At 39.6% G+C, this 14,985-nt stretch overlaps 2 protein-coding genes across 2 annotated transcripts in view; one reads left to right on the forward strand and one right to left on the reverse strand.

Annotated features, from left to right (window-relative positions):
• gkt (tyrosyl-DNA phosphodiesterase glaikit) overlaps positions 1 to 14,985 on the forward strand; it is a 39,305-nt gene that overhangs the window by 9,442 nt on the left and 14,878 nt on the right. The window contains exon 11 of the mRNA XM_072304771.1: positions 2,202 to 2,363. The gene's annotated coding sequence lies outside the window, so the exon portion shown is untranslated. The remainder of the gene's footprint in view (positions 1 to 2,201; positions 2,364 to 14,985) is intronic.
• Faa (fumarylacetoacetate hydrolase) lies at positions 305 to 10,637 on the reverse strand. The gene is made up of 10 exons (XM_019047922.2): positions 10,435 to 10,637; positions 7,101 to 7,206; positions 5,628 to 5,738; positions 5,009 to 5,109; positions 4,311 to 4,451; positions 3,489 to 3,742; positions 2,806 to 3,012; positions 2,182 to 2,324; positions 929 to 1,046; positions 305 to 477 (listed from the first exon to the last, which is right to left on the reverse strand). Exons 2-10 carry the CDS (start codon positions 7,182 to 7,184, stop codon positions 386 to 388), a joined length of 1,251 nt encoding a protein of 416 aa, XP_018903467.2. The 5' UTR covers positions 7,185 to 7,206; positions 10,435 to 10,637; the 3' UTR covers positions 305 to 385.

Raw genomic sequence — 14,985 nt, forward strand, 5'->3', positions numbered from 1 at the left:
TTTATCCTTCATCCTTTATCCTTCATCCTTTATCCTTCATCCCTCATCCTTCCTCATCCATTCAGTCATCCATTGTCCTTTGTATTGACTCGAAGGTTCTTATCTTGGGAAAGCTGCCTTAGGCTGTTTTGCGCTTCCAGAAGACCCAACCATGCTGGAAGGTATTGTAAAAACGCTGATCTTCAAGGCGATGCAACAACCCCATTCTTAGAAAATTGCTCAGAAAATTGGTATTTATTTTTCTCAAAATATTCAAAACTACATGGTTTAATTGATGAGAGGCATACTTAATGAAAAGCAGAAATAATTTTTTGAAAAATAATAGAAAATATTTATTAAACTTAAAATGCCAGTCTTTCATATTATGTATGTAGGAATTTTTGGTTTACTTCCATCTTGATTCCACTGGATGTGCTGGAAGTACTTTTCCGGTGCAAGCACCGAAACCTACACGATGGTTAGCTCCTTGACAATATCCTGTCAAACATCAAAAAACATATTAAGCTTTTATTTAATTTCAATTTCTCTGCGTTTAAAACAAGTAAACTTTGGAAGAAGAGCTGTTTGAATCACTTGTAGAATCAGGAATCTTTCTCAACTCCCCTGCTCAAAAGAGTAGGGTACATACCGCTCTTAAGCACTGTTACCCTAAATTCCGGATTTTATGACCCCTCTTATAACGCTTTTGTGACATAGGTCCCTATCCTTTTACATATAAAAACAGAATGGCCAAATGCTCTTGTAGACCCTTCCCTCTCCTCAAGAACATTACGTATTTTATACACAGCTCCTAGCTCGACATTAAAAGGTAGCGCTGTATGACCACAAACATCTGTGCTTCTGCATTATTTTTTCCCTTCTTACACTAGAGGTAAGATTAATTTTTGGAAGATATGCTCTAAGGTGCTCATTAATGTTTTCCTCTTACCTTTTAAGATGACCTCATCACCGTCTTGCAAAAATTTACGAGTCTCTCCGTTGTTTAGTGGGATAGGCTTTGTGCCCCTCCAGCATAGTTCCAACATTGAGCCATAAGAATCTGGTGTCTGGAAAAAAGGAGGAGTTGTTGAAGTATTTTGTAATAATTATTTTATTTACATACTCATGTTAGAGTAAAAGATATTAATGTAAAACTGCTTCTATGTACATAGCACACAAATTTCCGGTTGTGAATTTGGTTAAGTTTTTGACTTATTGCCAACCTCCGTTACAAGAAAACGAATTTCCCTTCAGCAGCCTGATCATTGAAACTTTGTATTTGTCTATTGGACAAGACTAAGATGTAATGGAGCTGTATGATTGGTCCATCGCGGCTGCGGATCCCGCTTTCTCGTGCCTTTCTGGGGCCGATAAATCAACAAACTAAAGGCGGCACCCCTTCGGTGACTGACAATCAGTTGATTATCCAGCCTAAGAAAGGCACAAGAAAGAGAGATCCGCTTCCGTGACCAATGAGTCCAACCAATCACATAGCTCCATCACACCATAGTCTTATCGTGTCCAAGAGACAAATAAAAAATTTTAACAATCAGGCTGCTGGCGATGGTGTGCCCACAACAATTGAATCCACGTACGCGAAAACATTCGATGTCCAAGACAGTGTTTCAGAATTTGAGTGGACAACTTCATTGTAACTTAACAACACAAGATGGTTTAAGACGTTAGGAATGTAGAACAATTTTATAAATAATCCCCTAAGTGTAATTAAACGTTTACAAAAGAGATCGATCCTATTCATCAGTGTTGTGGGACAAAAGAAACCCTCGGCAATTATGAAACCCTGTATTGGACAACGGACGTTTTCGCATATGTCGATTCAATCGGTTGTCATGCTGGTAGCATTGACTTGAGCTCATCCAAAATTCTCGATCCACTTCTTGAGGTGGGTTGAAAAGAGGATTGATGCAAATAATGTCCAAAATTCATCAAGCAACTAAGTTTAGTTGGTTTGATTGACAATGACTACGTAATCAACCGGAAGTATTTAGTAGTTCTTATCTTTGTTTAGCCTTGTCTTTAGCATTTTAGCATTGTTTTTCATCTCACTGAGGCACAGTCGTCGGTTCCATTAAATGTCATATTTGAACAGTTGGCTAAATCTAACTCCTCCTTTTTTTACATTTTTCAAAATAGTAAAGAAGCAATTTAATAATGAAAAAGAAATAAGAAACTGATCATTACCGGTCCACTAATTGTTCCAGATGCCAGTAAGTCTCCTGCATTCATATTACAACCGGTTACAGAGTGATGTGCCAGATGTTGCTTCGGAGTCCAATACATGTATTTATAGTTTGTCTTGCATACTGTTGTTGTGGAATTTTGGCCTGTCGAAAACCAAATAGAAATCGATCATCTGTGATGAGGTGCGTAGAAATAATTTTACATTTAGTAAGAAATCCGTTTAAAACAAGTTTTTCTCATTCTCAGTTGTTTTCAAACCAAAAAACCGCAGTATAGCTCGTAAGTTTTCGTCAAAAAGCAACCTATTAATGTTTCGTTGCAATCATGGCTATCTATTTTTTACTAGGTTATTTTATTTTTTTTTAAATCGATGTTTTCAAGTTTCATTCTGCGTCTCAAGGCAGGCTTTTAGTCCTTGCCGTCATATTTCAAATTCATCAGTTTCAAATATATTTGTTTTTTGTAATAATAACCTCTCTGATCGTTGGTCGTGATCATAATTTTAATAAATGAACGTTTGAATTTTTTTTCATTTTACATATTTTTCATTCATTCTGGCTCAGGTGTAAAATTCTAAAAAAATCGGCGCTTTAGGAAAGCATGTTGGCAATCGTGGGTACTTACATTTGATGTCAACCTGCAAATTAATATCAAAGTTATAATTATTCTTTTGCGTTAGGTAAGGGAATGGCGCAGGATCTTGTTTTGTGTTTTCTACAATAAAAGGAGCGAGTGCTTCCATCGTCACAATCCAAGGCGAGATGGTAGTGCCTAAATTTTTTGCTAAGAAAGGTCCAAGTGGGACATACTCCCATTTTTGTATATCACGCGCTGCAAAAAAAGAAGAAAATTATCAGTGAAGTTTGGTTCTTTCGCAATTATTTTATCAACTAATTTCAAGAAATTTGTCCGTGAAGCACTTTAAAAAAAAAAAGAAAGAAAAATTTGAGGGTTGAACGTCCTGGCAAACCTGAAAAATTCAGGGAATTTTAAAAGACCTGAAAAGTCAGGGAAATCTTAGGGAATTTTGCAGAAGGTCGGAAAATTTTTCCATTTGCAGAGAAAAGTAATAAGCTGTACTTGTCACTGACGCAAATCTTTGGCAAATATTTAGGTATGAACATTTCCAAGCCTCACTGAAATACCATGTCTCTAGTTTTGTATGAATTCAGCAGCGCAAGGGTCGCCTTTCAAAAAGTAATCAAATAATTTCACTCCGATATTTTTCAGTTTTTTGTTTTTACCTACATACTTGCTTCATGTTAAATCAAACATATCCTGACTGAAAAAATAGAAAAGTAACCTACCACTCCAGTCATTCATCAATACCATTCCAAAAATATGCTCCTCTGCATCGTCAATGTGAATAGGTTCTCCTAATTTATTGGGTTTACCCCCTACAAAAATGGCCATTTCCAATTCAAAGTCAAGTAGTCTGCAGGGACCAAAAACTGGCGCAGCGCCCTCTACAGGACAGGTTTGTCCATTTGGTCTACGAATCGGCGTTCCAGATACTACTACAGATGATGCTCTTCCATGGTAACCCACTGGAATGTATTTCCTGCAAAAGAGAAATGAGTCAGAGTTGGCAAATAAACAAAAATGCAATGATACTGTAGGGATTGGAAGGAAAGCAGACCAAAACCAGACTTGATCAAGGTGTCTACAAGTCCAGAAATAGTACGGATTTTTTAAGGTCGGTCCGGAAGTACCGAAAAAGTGCGGAATTTCTGAAGGCGGTCCGGAATTTTTTTCATTTTATGTCGCAATTTGAGCAAGAAATTCAAATTTTTGAAATTTTTCCAATTTCGTCAATTGAGGGTACTGAAAAAGTACTGAACTTTTCTATCGAGGAGGCACTGAATTTCTTGGGAATGTACTGGAAAGGTACTATAAAAGAACTGATTTTTGGCCGGCCTGTTTTGGTAGACACCCTGTTGATTCCACTATGGCTTTCATTTTTCTTTGTCAACAATTCATCCCTCACTTCCCTCAAAGTCTTTTCATTAGTCAAAGATTTTTAGGTATTTTGTATTGATACTTTCAATCATAAATTTACTTATTGACCATAATAGAAAAGATTCCGATATATGTTCAAGCATGGTTTTTGCTCGGTAAAAACTACTCACCAATTAGGCATCAGAGCATCCTTCTCTCCTCGAAACATTATTCCTACGTTAGTTGCATGGTGGATTGAGGAATAAAAGTCTGTGTAGTCTCCGATTTTGGCTGGTAAATGCATTTCTGCTTGCCATTGTTCTACAAATACTCTGAAAATCAAAGTTTCAACCATTAAGAGTTGTGGAAACATTAGGTGTATTCCTGTTTATTGGGCTACATAGGAGACAATAGACTTGAACATTGAAACTGCTCTTCATTGCATAATAGAGTCAGTTACGGTGAGAGTTAATTGGACACCTTTGAACTGAAAGAATACATATCCAAAAGCACAATTTAAGCTTTTTTTCAGTTTGCTCTTCAAAGTGTCACTGCACTCTCAGCAGACTATTCTAGAGTCAAATTCAGATTATTTTTTACTGCTGCTCTTCGCTGTACATGCAGGGTAGGGAATTAAATTTCTGGAAGGTCTAATGTGTATCTAGGAGGTATTCTAGATTAAAGAGCTTTGAAGTCGCAGAAATGAGTTTTATCTAAAAATGCAGGAAAGTTTACATTAAAGACGGCAATTAGTCGTACATATATTAAGGTTTCTTCTTAAAGGAGTTGTATAAAAAGCATTAATTCAGAAAATCCAAAAAAAATGCAACATTATTTTTAGTTGAAGTTTGCAATTGAGCATCAGTAATGGTATATAATTTTTGATTACCCGTCTTTCACTCTATCTTTATCACATAAATATTCTTGTAACGATGCACGAGCTTCGCGCCATGCTGGTCTTCCTAATTCCATAAATTTGTTCAAGGTTTGCTAGAAAAAGAAAAATACACAAATCCGACTGGTTAACAACTGGTGATCAATTAAAATTTTTGTAGCCTTTGAATTGGCAAAAATTTATTTATCAGCCTGATTTTGAATGAACTCTATCATTGATAGATCAGTTTATTGATTTTAGTGCACTCGGGATAATGATCTGATCATACGACTGTGCGCCTGCAAATATCATCACCAAATGTTACCCAAAATTGCATTCAGAAGTCATGCATCCTAGTTTTCTTTCCTTTTCTTTTCTTCTTAAAATTTCATGAAAATATTGAATTTCTAAAATAAGAATCCAAACCAGTTTTGAGCATTTAGAGAATGATAAGAATTGCAGTGTTTGCCAGAGAGTGAACTTCATGTCAAGGTTCTAGAGTTTCAAAAAACAAAAATGAAGGTTTTTTGGTGAATGGACAAAGAAAATAGATTAAATCCGCAGTAGCTTTTTTTCCATATCTAATCAATAAAAATGCGAGTCTTTCTATAATGAGAAAAAACCAAGTACTTACTTCTAGAAAAACATCCTGATTTGATGAAAGAATTGGTCCTCTAAATATATTCTTTGTGGAATGCAAGTCCAAAATCTGATCACCAATGGCAACTCCAATGCGTTTTGTTGGCTAGAAAAATAGATATGTAAAGTTAGAATTTCTTTGAAATTAGCAATATTCTAACACATAACTCTTGGTATCCAGAGTACGAAATAGAGCTGGGTCTGCACAATTCTCATGAGGTTTCTAAGCCTATATAAAGAAGAAAAATGAAATTCCTTTATGTATTAGAACGAAAGTGAGGGTGAGAACTTATGATATTGCAGAAGAATGAGCAGCACTGATGGATCTTTATCTTTTAAGGCCATATCAGATTGCAAAATCATTTTAATCTTTTCATTTCCAAACTCCACGGTGGAGATGTACACTTTAATTGCAATAAATGGATGCAAAACAAATTTTCTTCATTTTTAAGAGAAGCTTTAAAATTTATAAACCCCTTTTTCTCAACTATTGTCTCCACGTATGATTTTTAGCTGCATAGCAGTATCACATCCAAAGATCTAAGAGATTTCATCTATATTCCGGTGTGTAAAAAGTGTTGGCCGTGATATGGGGCGTTATTCATCCTCCTTTTGTACCCTCACAAATTACTTCTTCATTTTCTGAGGAAAGATTTTTCCCTTCCTACCTAAAAACCAACATTTCATCACAGAGCCACCCTGTAAGCCTTCTTGAAAACAGGAACATGCTCTTAACTGAATGTCAGGAGAGGGGGGGGGGGGGGGGGTTAATCGAAGAAGGCAGAATTTGCTGAAAGGACAAAAATGCAAGAAGTCTAAAAAAATGCTCTATAATTGGTCGAAGTCAATCATAATTGGACGTATTTCTCTCCGGAGGACGGAACTATGTGCATTATGACTTGAGCCGTGTTATGCATGTATTCTTATGGGTCTTAGGGCTCATGTCTTGATGCACATGGTTCCGTTTGATAGAAATACGTCCAATTGCCCCCTCGAATGGCAAACTCCTAATGTATCCTCCCTCCAATGCTCTCATTTCCCGGAACTAAGTTCGAATGCCGAAACTTTTGAGATTTTACCGAATTATTCCCGGAACTTTTAAAATTTTCAAAATGTTCCGGATCTTTTGCATTTTCCGGAACTTTCTCGGAATTTTTGAAAAAATCTAAAAGGAATCCCGGAACTTTTGACGGTCATGGAGTTTGAGATATTGCAACCAAAAAAATTCCGAATCCCGGAACTTTTGATGGATATAGAATGGGAGCATTGCCTCCCTCTGCCCTCTCTAAATGACTACCTTTTTTGAAAAACTTCGCCCCTGCTCTCCCCTCTTGTCCCAGTTACCTCGCAGCTGAGGCTGCTCCTTCTTTCTTCACTCTCTCATCTTAAGTATCTCCTCTGCTTTTCTGCTAAGATAACTTAGATCGAAACCACAAAATTTACCCAATTTTCTCACGATTTCACTTACATTGTCGACGGTGGAGAAAACTCCGTACGGCAGGTTCTCGATCGGGAACTCCGTGTCGGGCGGGTAGTCTACCGCGCACTTCATTTTTCACGCGGCTCCGAAATACCTGCGAAAACAAACCAAAATGTACCGTGGTCGGACCAAAAACTGCCAACAAACTCGGTTTCTTCACAGGATTATGTGTTTACTGGTATCCCTTCTTCTTGGCCAGCCTCAAGCCGCTACCATGTAAAGTATTCTGAGGGAAAAAAGCGTATGTACACTTCCATGTTGCCAAATTTGGTCCAATAAAATACGAATTTTCTGGAAAACTTGCGACTCATTTTCGTGGAATTTTTCACTGAATTTTTTCGTGATTTACCTACCCCTATGGCTCCGAAAAATTTTAAGGGTGTATATTCGTGATTTTTCTCAAAAATAAGTATTTCCTTTCGGTAAATTTGGCAACGTTTGGACGTCGATACAGCGTTCTTCCCCGGCGTGGCAGTATTTGGCCGAGAGCCAGAACAGGTTCAAATCAGAAACGAAGGAAAATTCTCGCCGGTGACCGCTCAGTGCTGTATCCCCGGGGCGTCATTAATTCCAACTTATCGAATGGATCCTCACCTCGCGACTTGTTGTCAACCTGAGGAGAAAACAACACTTGGTAGGGAAGTTTTTATGGGGTTTTAAGTGAGGTGCAACTTGGCAACTGTGTCGGTTATGGTGGTTGTTTGTTTGCTGTCGCCAACCACCCATGAGTTGGAAAAAAACGGTGTCTTCACGAGCCAAGGTGATTCTTACAAAGTGGTGCCCGCCGCAAGTACCACATCGATGCCTGTTGAGGACACCGAAGTGAAAGAGCAGTAAAAGCGACAGTTAATCTCGTGGAAAACGAAGATTTCCGCACTTGAAATGCACGAAAATGTATCGCTTTGTGAAATACCGTCACCTTCCAGCCAAAGTATCACAAGCGCCACGCGACGTTCAAAAATTTCCGCCGTCATTTTATTTTTTTACAGAGAAATTGTTGGTTGAATCTGTTTGGAAATTTCGTTGAATTTTATCGGCAGCTCAAACGAAAATCAGTGAAATTTTCGGACTGCTTCGTTGAACAATTTCTCTCTAAAAAAATAAAATGGCGGCGGAAATTTTGAAACGTCGCATGGCGCCAGTGATATTCTGGCCGGATGGTGACGGTATTGGTTCATGAGCTGCCCAAGTAGTGCGATTTTAACGGAGAATGTCTCGCGATTTTATCGCCGTCGATTTGTTGCAATATTCTCGGATAAAAAATTGCAATAAATTGCGATTTATCGCATAAAGCGATAAAATCGTGATTTTACCGACGACGATTTTTCGCTATACTATCGAGGATGAACTCGTGATAAAGTGAGCTACAATTCCGATTTTATCGAACGTGATTTTTAGGGATGAAATGTTGACAAGATCGATCTTAGCGATTTTATCGCCAAAAAATTGTAAAAAAAAATCGCAACATAATTTCTAAATGTCGCTTTTTTCCATTGAAAATTGCTATTTGGGTGAATTCGCAGTATTTTTAATGCATAGTAGAGTCTTGATTACCCACGGTGATCGGGACCGGAACTATCGCGGATATTCGAAATTCGACTCGCGGTTATTCGAAACTCGCGGATATTCGACATTCGCGGAAAATCCAAAGCTGAGTAGTTCAGCTAGGAAAGGGGATCAAAAAGGCTTTATTTTCAAAGAATCTTTTTAAACACTCGTATAATAACAGACAGGAAAATAATTGGTGTAAAATGGAGGGATTTTACGTCAAGGAAGTTATTTCGGCAACGTCATATCCGAATGTAATGTTTCATAAAATTTCGCGTCATAAAGTAGCAGCGTTTATTGGCGAAAGCCACTTAGTCAACCGTGGATAATCGAAGCGTGGATATTGGGGGAAGCTCACGCACAAAATGTCGAAGAAAGAAATATCGTCATTATTAGACGCCTTCAAATACACGGGAGACCCTCCTGTGTACTAATTTCAAAGCGTGAAAAAATGCATGCATTCAGTCTAAAACCGCTTCAAAACGCGAGCATTCGCTTAAGACTCCTTCAACTCCTTTAAATAAATCTCGGAAAGTCACGAGCTTTTGCCGAAAATTTCATTGAAAAGTTAACATTGCAGACACTCCCTTAAAACTGACCCTCGATCATCATTTTGCAATTGAGTTTTTGACCAAAACTTAATGTACCAATTCTTTGAAACAGCATAATTTGGCATAAAAAAGTGTTTCATAAGGCTCATACTCTCATATTAATCACTTTTTCTCCTCTGAAACGTTAATTTGAAGTTGGCACTGTGTGAAATATCAAGACGTAGTCTGTTAGTTAACTGCAAGCCAGAGCGTGACTTCAGTTCATCTCTGATAAACGCCCCGTCAGTCATCGAAAGCGCTGTGACGTTCCATGCAGGATATTTTGCGTCGCGTGGTATTGAAGGCGCGCCAATTCATTTTTACCAATTTATGCCACCGCGCGCCGCGCGCTCACTTCGTCCGAGTCAGTTTTCGTCCGTATTATCCCGACGCCACAATTATTTACATCTCATGCATTTAAAGCGTTAAACTTTTTGACTTTTTTTATGATTTTGTAAAATTATCGGAATCTGCAAGCGCCGGAATAGAGATTTGAATGCGTTTAATTCTAAAAGCTCTATTTTAACTTATTCATTTATTTACTTGATTCTGAAGGGCTCATTCGCTGTATTGTAGGAGAGGACGTGTTTAGACATATTTTGCGGTAAATCTGCAGTCGGAGCATTAAGTTTTGCACAATTTTACTTGTTTTTCAGTTGACCACGGTGATGCTATTTGTCCATTTTTAAACATGCTCCCAATTAATGTCTATACCGAGGCACGCTTCAGCATGCTGGATATTATCCTGGTTAATAAGCGGGAAAAGGCATAATGTAACATAATCGAATTAGAGATATTAAGAATCGACCGTTCATCGTGACACAGCTACATAGTTGGTACATTTTAGTCGATGATCAATTCAGAAGAAGAATTTCTTTGTGGGTGATAACAATTTAGCGGTGGAAAGAGCGTCACACTTCTGTTATGTAAGTTCCGAACTTCTTATCCCCATGAACGAAGCTTTTCCAATCGCATCGCAGTTGCAACGAGCGTCTTGAAAAGTTGCAGTAGCGAAAAAAGCCGGTCTTCTCGTCCGCCATTTTGAGAAACCCTCGAGACCGAGTGGCGAGGGCCACGGCTGGTGCGTATGCGAGGATGGTTCATCCCGGGGGGAGTAGCCACGTGTTGCATTTCGCACAGCCTACAGCGCAATTTCTAATGTACGTGATTAAGCGTCTACTTACCGGCTTATCACAACTATTATTCTTCGGTCGAGTTTCGTCGGAGATCGACTGATGGAACTATTTTGAACGCGTTGAATTGGGCGACTTCTTCGGGAGAACTAGCGGTTCGAACGAATGGAAAATATACTGTAAACAACTGACGAAAACTTGAATTATCTCGCGATGTCATCAGACCAGTTCCAGGGGCTCTCAGTCTAGTGAGCGGATGTGTTACAGTGTTGCCGAGTGGGCTCGAAAATATCCAATATTCCCAAGAGAGGTGTCGTGCTAATGGAAGAACGCTGTTCTTCAGGGTTGCGCAAATGAAATGAAAAGTATGAAATATTGGAAATTTCTGTGAAATACTTCGTGCAATTTTGTTAAAGCTGTGAATAATATGTACCATATTTTCAGGAGCTGGGCATGCAAAACACACTTGAAAAGACCGGAAAGAAAAAAATCAGAATTTTTTGCATTTAATTTGGCAAAGTATTTTCCAATGTCTTTCATGTATCCATCAATTTCATGAAATGTCAAGATTTTATTATTCATGTAAAATTGCAACCTCTCGCTGAATGAGCCTTCAGAATTTGCCGAATTTCTTTTGGTAAAATCCGATTTTTTTAGGGAATTTTTCTGTTTTTCTTCTTTGAGAGTACCTATTATTCCCAGCAATGTAGTCTGAAGCATTTGAAAATTTCAAGTCAAAATACCTATTTCTAATTTTTTCCATTTATCAATATTTTATCGAGAGAAACTTCGGCAACGACCGAACGTGTATACAACGTTATCCTTCAACACAGAGAGCGCGTTTAATTTTTACTGCAATACATGGCAATCGCGCGGCCATGAGTGGTTCTTTAAGTATCATGATCATTGGTTAATTCGATGCATTGTAAGCAGGAAGGACCCATGTGACTCAGCGGTGTTTCTTTTTTTGTACCGTCTTAGGTCAGCCAACATTGTGGCAAGAGAGCGTTATTGAGTCCTCTTGAAAGTCTTGAGAGTGAACCACTGTAAGCCGGGGTTTTGTCTGTAATCAATTTTTAAATGAGTTTTTTCTAACATATGCGCCTGCAAAATGCACATCAGCCTCCGCTTGGATATGTAAATGCCCGGAGGAAATTTTGGACTATTTTTCCCTTTTTAAAGAATCGAACAGCTTGTTAATCGCACCAGATCCAAAGTGCTTCAAATAAAAATGCGAAGGGTACTTTTCAAGGGAGGTGTAAATTGTTTGGACTAGCCATTTGACGAATTTGTGCTTCCAACTTGACATAGAAAGAAACAACAAGGGACCAAAATGACAAGAAAATCCTGATGTGGCGGGCGAAGATACTAGAAAAGACGAAAGCTGGTGAACAAATCCTCAATTTTTGCCCTCATCCTACCCCTTATCTTAAAAATCTGAAGTAGCACCTCTGTTCGTAGAGGGTCTTCCTCGTATGGGCCGGTAGCATCCCTACGGTGATACCATCATTCCAAGGCGCAATGATACCACTATTTCGACTCTGCGGCGCGCGTGTGGTATGCCGCTTCAAATGAAGGCGAAATATGCCGTTATCGAGTTACCGCATGGACTTCGGTGTACATAGCGATGGAACCTCCGAGTTTCACTTTCGCATATTTTCTCATCGTAATCTCACAAATGGTATATACGTTGATGACGCTTCAAAAGTGTCCAAATTCAAATTGTAAGTGAGTACTACAGGGTTGCCGGTGCTCTGAAAAACCGTGAAAGTCAGGGAATTTCCAACACATCTTCTAATCACTAAAAACATATCAGCTGATCTTTCGACTGTTACCTACCCTTTCTGGCCATTTTCAAGACTTTTGCCGTTTGCAACGTTGCAGGCTTCCTGTCATACTTGGTTTTTTTTTTTTTTTTCTTTTTCTTTTTTTTATAAAAAAGCTAGTCAACATAATTTCTTGAAACTTCCTTGATGTTTCCTCTCAGTCAGCGGAATATTCTTTATAAACTTCAAAATTCAAAGCTCGCGTGTTTCTCCTCGAAAAAAACAAAATATGGGCGGAAATTTGAAACACCGCAATGCTGCCGTGCTAAGGAAGAACGCCTTATGAACATTCGAGAGTTGCCAAATTTCCTTCGATAAAATGTTTATTTATGAGGAGAATTATGAATATTTTTCCCTGAAATTTCATGAAGTTAAGGTGAGATTGCGAACAAAATTATCTGAAAAATTAGAAGAAAAATATTCATAAGTCACCCAGGAAATTCGTGTTTTATCCTCGGAAATTTGGCAACGCCTGAAGGTTTAAACGGCGTTCTTCCTCAGCACGGCAGAATGGAGATACGTGGTTTTACAGCCCCTGTCTGATCCTAGTTTCGCAGCCCCTGTCTGATCTCCATATTATTATTCACGCGCCATACACTTGGCAACCTAATTCGACTGGGCTAATTTCAAGGTCAAAGCATGTCGTCGCTCCGAGGCCCGCGAAAAAAACCCCATTTCAAATTTTTCGCGACGCTCAGAGGGTAGCTTTCCCTCGGCGCGCGTGGCGGGGTCTCAACCCCGAGTTTTTTTCCACGGTGACGGACGGTGCGGGTGGGCGAGGGTGCGGACAAGCCGGCTTCGATCAGAATAATCGACCATCGATATTTTTACATTAGAAGCCATGCTTAAGAATCGTTTCAGGTGAACCGATCCTACAGGAGAGTTTAAATGGGAGAATCAATGGATTGGTACCATCAACGCCGAGTTTTTTTTCACGTGACGGCGCGGCGGGCGAGTTGCCTGCCTACCGTGCCGATCAGAATAATCGAAATCGAATTTTCATTGAAGACACGTTTAAGAATCTCGGGGAACCGATCCTTTTCAATTTGCCTAAATGGGAATCAATGGATTGGTACCTCAACGCCGAGTTTTTTCCACGGTGACGGGCGGCGGGCGGGCGAGGGTGCGGACAAGCCGGCTTCGATCAGAATAATCGACCATCGATATTTTTCCATTAGGAGCCAAGGTAAAGAATCGCTTCGATAACGAATCGCATCGATATCGAATCGATTATTTTTCATGGGTTTGAATGGGCAATGGATCGGTGGCGCGGGCGGCGGGAGTTGGCGTCGGGGCGCGCACCGGGCACCGCGTATCACCCGGAGAGGCGCGTGAGGGGCAGCGAGGCAGCGACAAGCTCCGCGGGCGGTGAGGGGGCCGGCGGGGGGCGAGGGGGGAGTTATGTCGACTGGCGCGGCGGGCGGCGCGGCAGCGGCGCGGAGGCGCGGCGGTAAAGCCCAAGGTCGTTATTCGGCTCGCCATGGCGGCCTGTCGCCGCTCGGTGAGCTTTGGTGGGATTTTACGAGACATCCTCGGTAATAGAGAAAGAAGACGAAGGGAAATGGAGCGAGCCTCTTGGTCGGAGAGGGTGGTTACAATGGACGAAAAAAGAAGGGAAGTAGGTAATAGATTAGGGGTGCAAAATCTTCTGGATCAGGTAACCGGGCGGGTCGCAGTCGGTCCGGGACAGAGTTAAGAAATTTCGTGAAAGATTATAAGAAGAAATTTCATGAGGAAATTTCAAGAAATTTCATGAGGGAATTTCAAGAAATTTCATGAGGGAATTTCAAGAAATTTCATGAGGAAATTTCAAGAAATTTTATGGGGAAAAAAGAAATTTCATGGGGGGAAAAGAAATTTCATGAAATTTCAGAAATTTCATGCGGAAAAAAGAAATTTCATTGCGAAAAAAGAAATTTCATGAAATTTCTTGTGAAATTTCATTCAATAGATTTCTTTTAGCAACTCTGGTCCGGGACGATCGGAAAGCCCCGAAATTGTGTTTTCAAGTGGGAAACCCGGCAAAATCGCATTTTGTTACAAAGCTGCAGTAAAAATCTTGTGTAATTCGAAAAATATAGCAATTTATTAGGGTTGCCACTGTCAGGGACTACCGGGAAGACCGGAAAACGTCAGGGAATTTGAAAACGTCAGGAAAAATGACGAAAATGTCAGGGAAAAATCTTTAAGTCATGATTATTTGCGTTCTCGAATGGTTTTGACATTTCGAACAAAAAATGTTGCCTAAAAACTATTTTTAACTATGTCTTTCTAACAGTCTGGCATTTGTTTAATTGTCAGGGAATCTAATCAAAATATGTCAGGGAAATCAGGGAAATGTCAGGAAATTCAACTGTCCAAATTCTGGGGCTACCCTGACATTTTTACCCCAAGGAGCCATCAAAAAGTTATCTTTTCGAAAGTTCTGTGGGTAATGAGGTTTTGGAATGGAGAGGCTCAGAACTTTCTGCATCCCTACAATAGACGAACTAAAAGCAACTTACAAAATCCCTTTTATAGTCTGTCCATCATTCTCGCCCTTAGTCTGTAAACACCAACCGTTTTAACCATTAAGATAGCTCCGTTTTCCTTTTGTCTTCTACGTCCATCGCTTTGTCTATCATTTTTCAATAATCAGGCCGCAGGAGCAGATCCATAGAAAAGAAAAGAAAGAAAGAGGGTAAAGAGCGGTTTTCGCGGGGACCCCGGACCTTCTATTTTTTAGGGTTGTCCCCCGGGATCCAAGTTCAAAGTTAACACAAGAATACAATTTTTT

This window comes from Bemisia tabaci, chromosome 9, assembly GCF_918797505.1.
Source record: "Bemisia tabaci chromosome 9, PGI_BMITA_v3".
Classification (NCBI taxonomy): Eukaryota; Metazoa; Arthropoda; class Insecta; order Hemiptera; family Aleyrodidae; genus Bemisia; species Bemisia tabaci.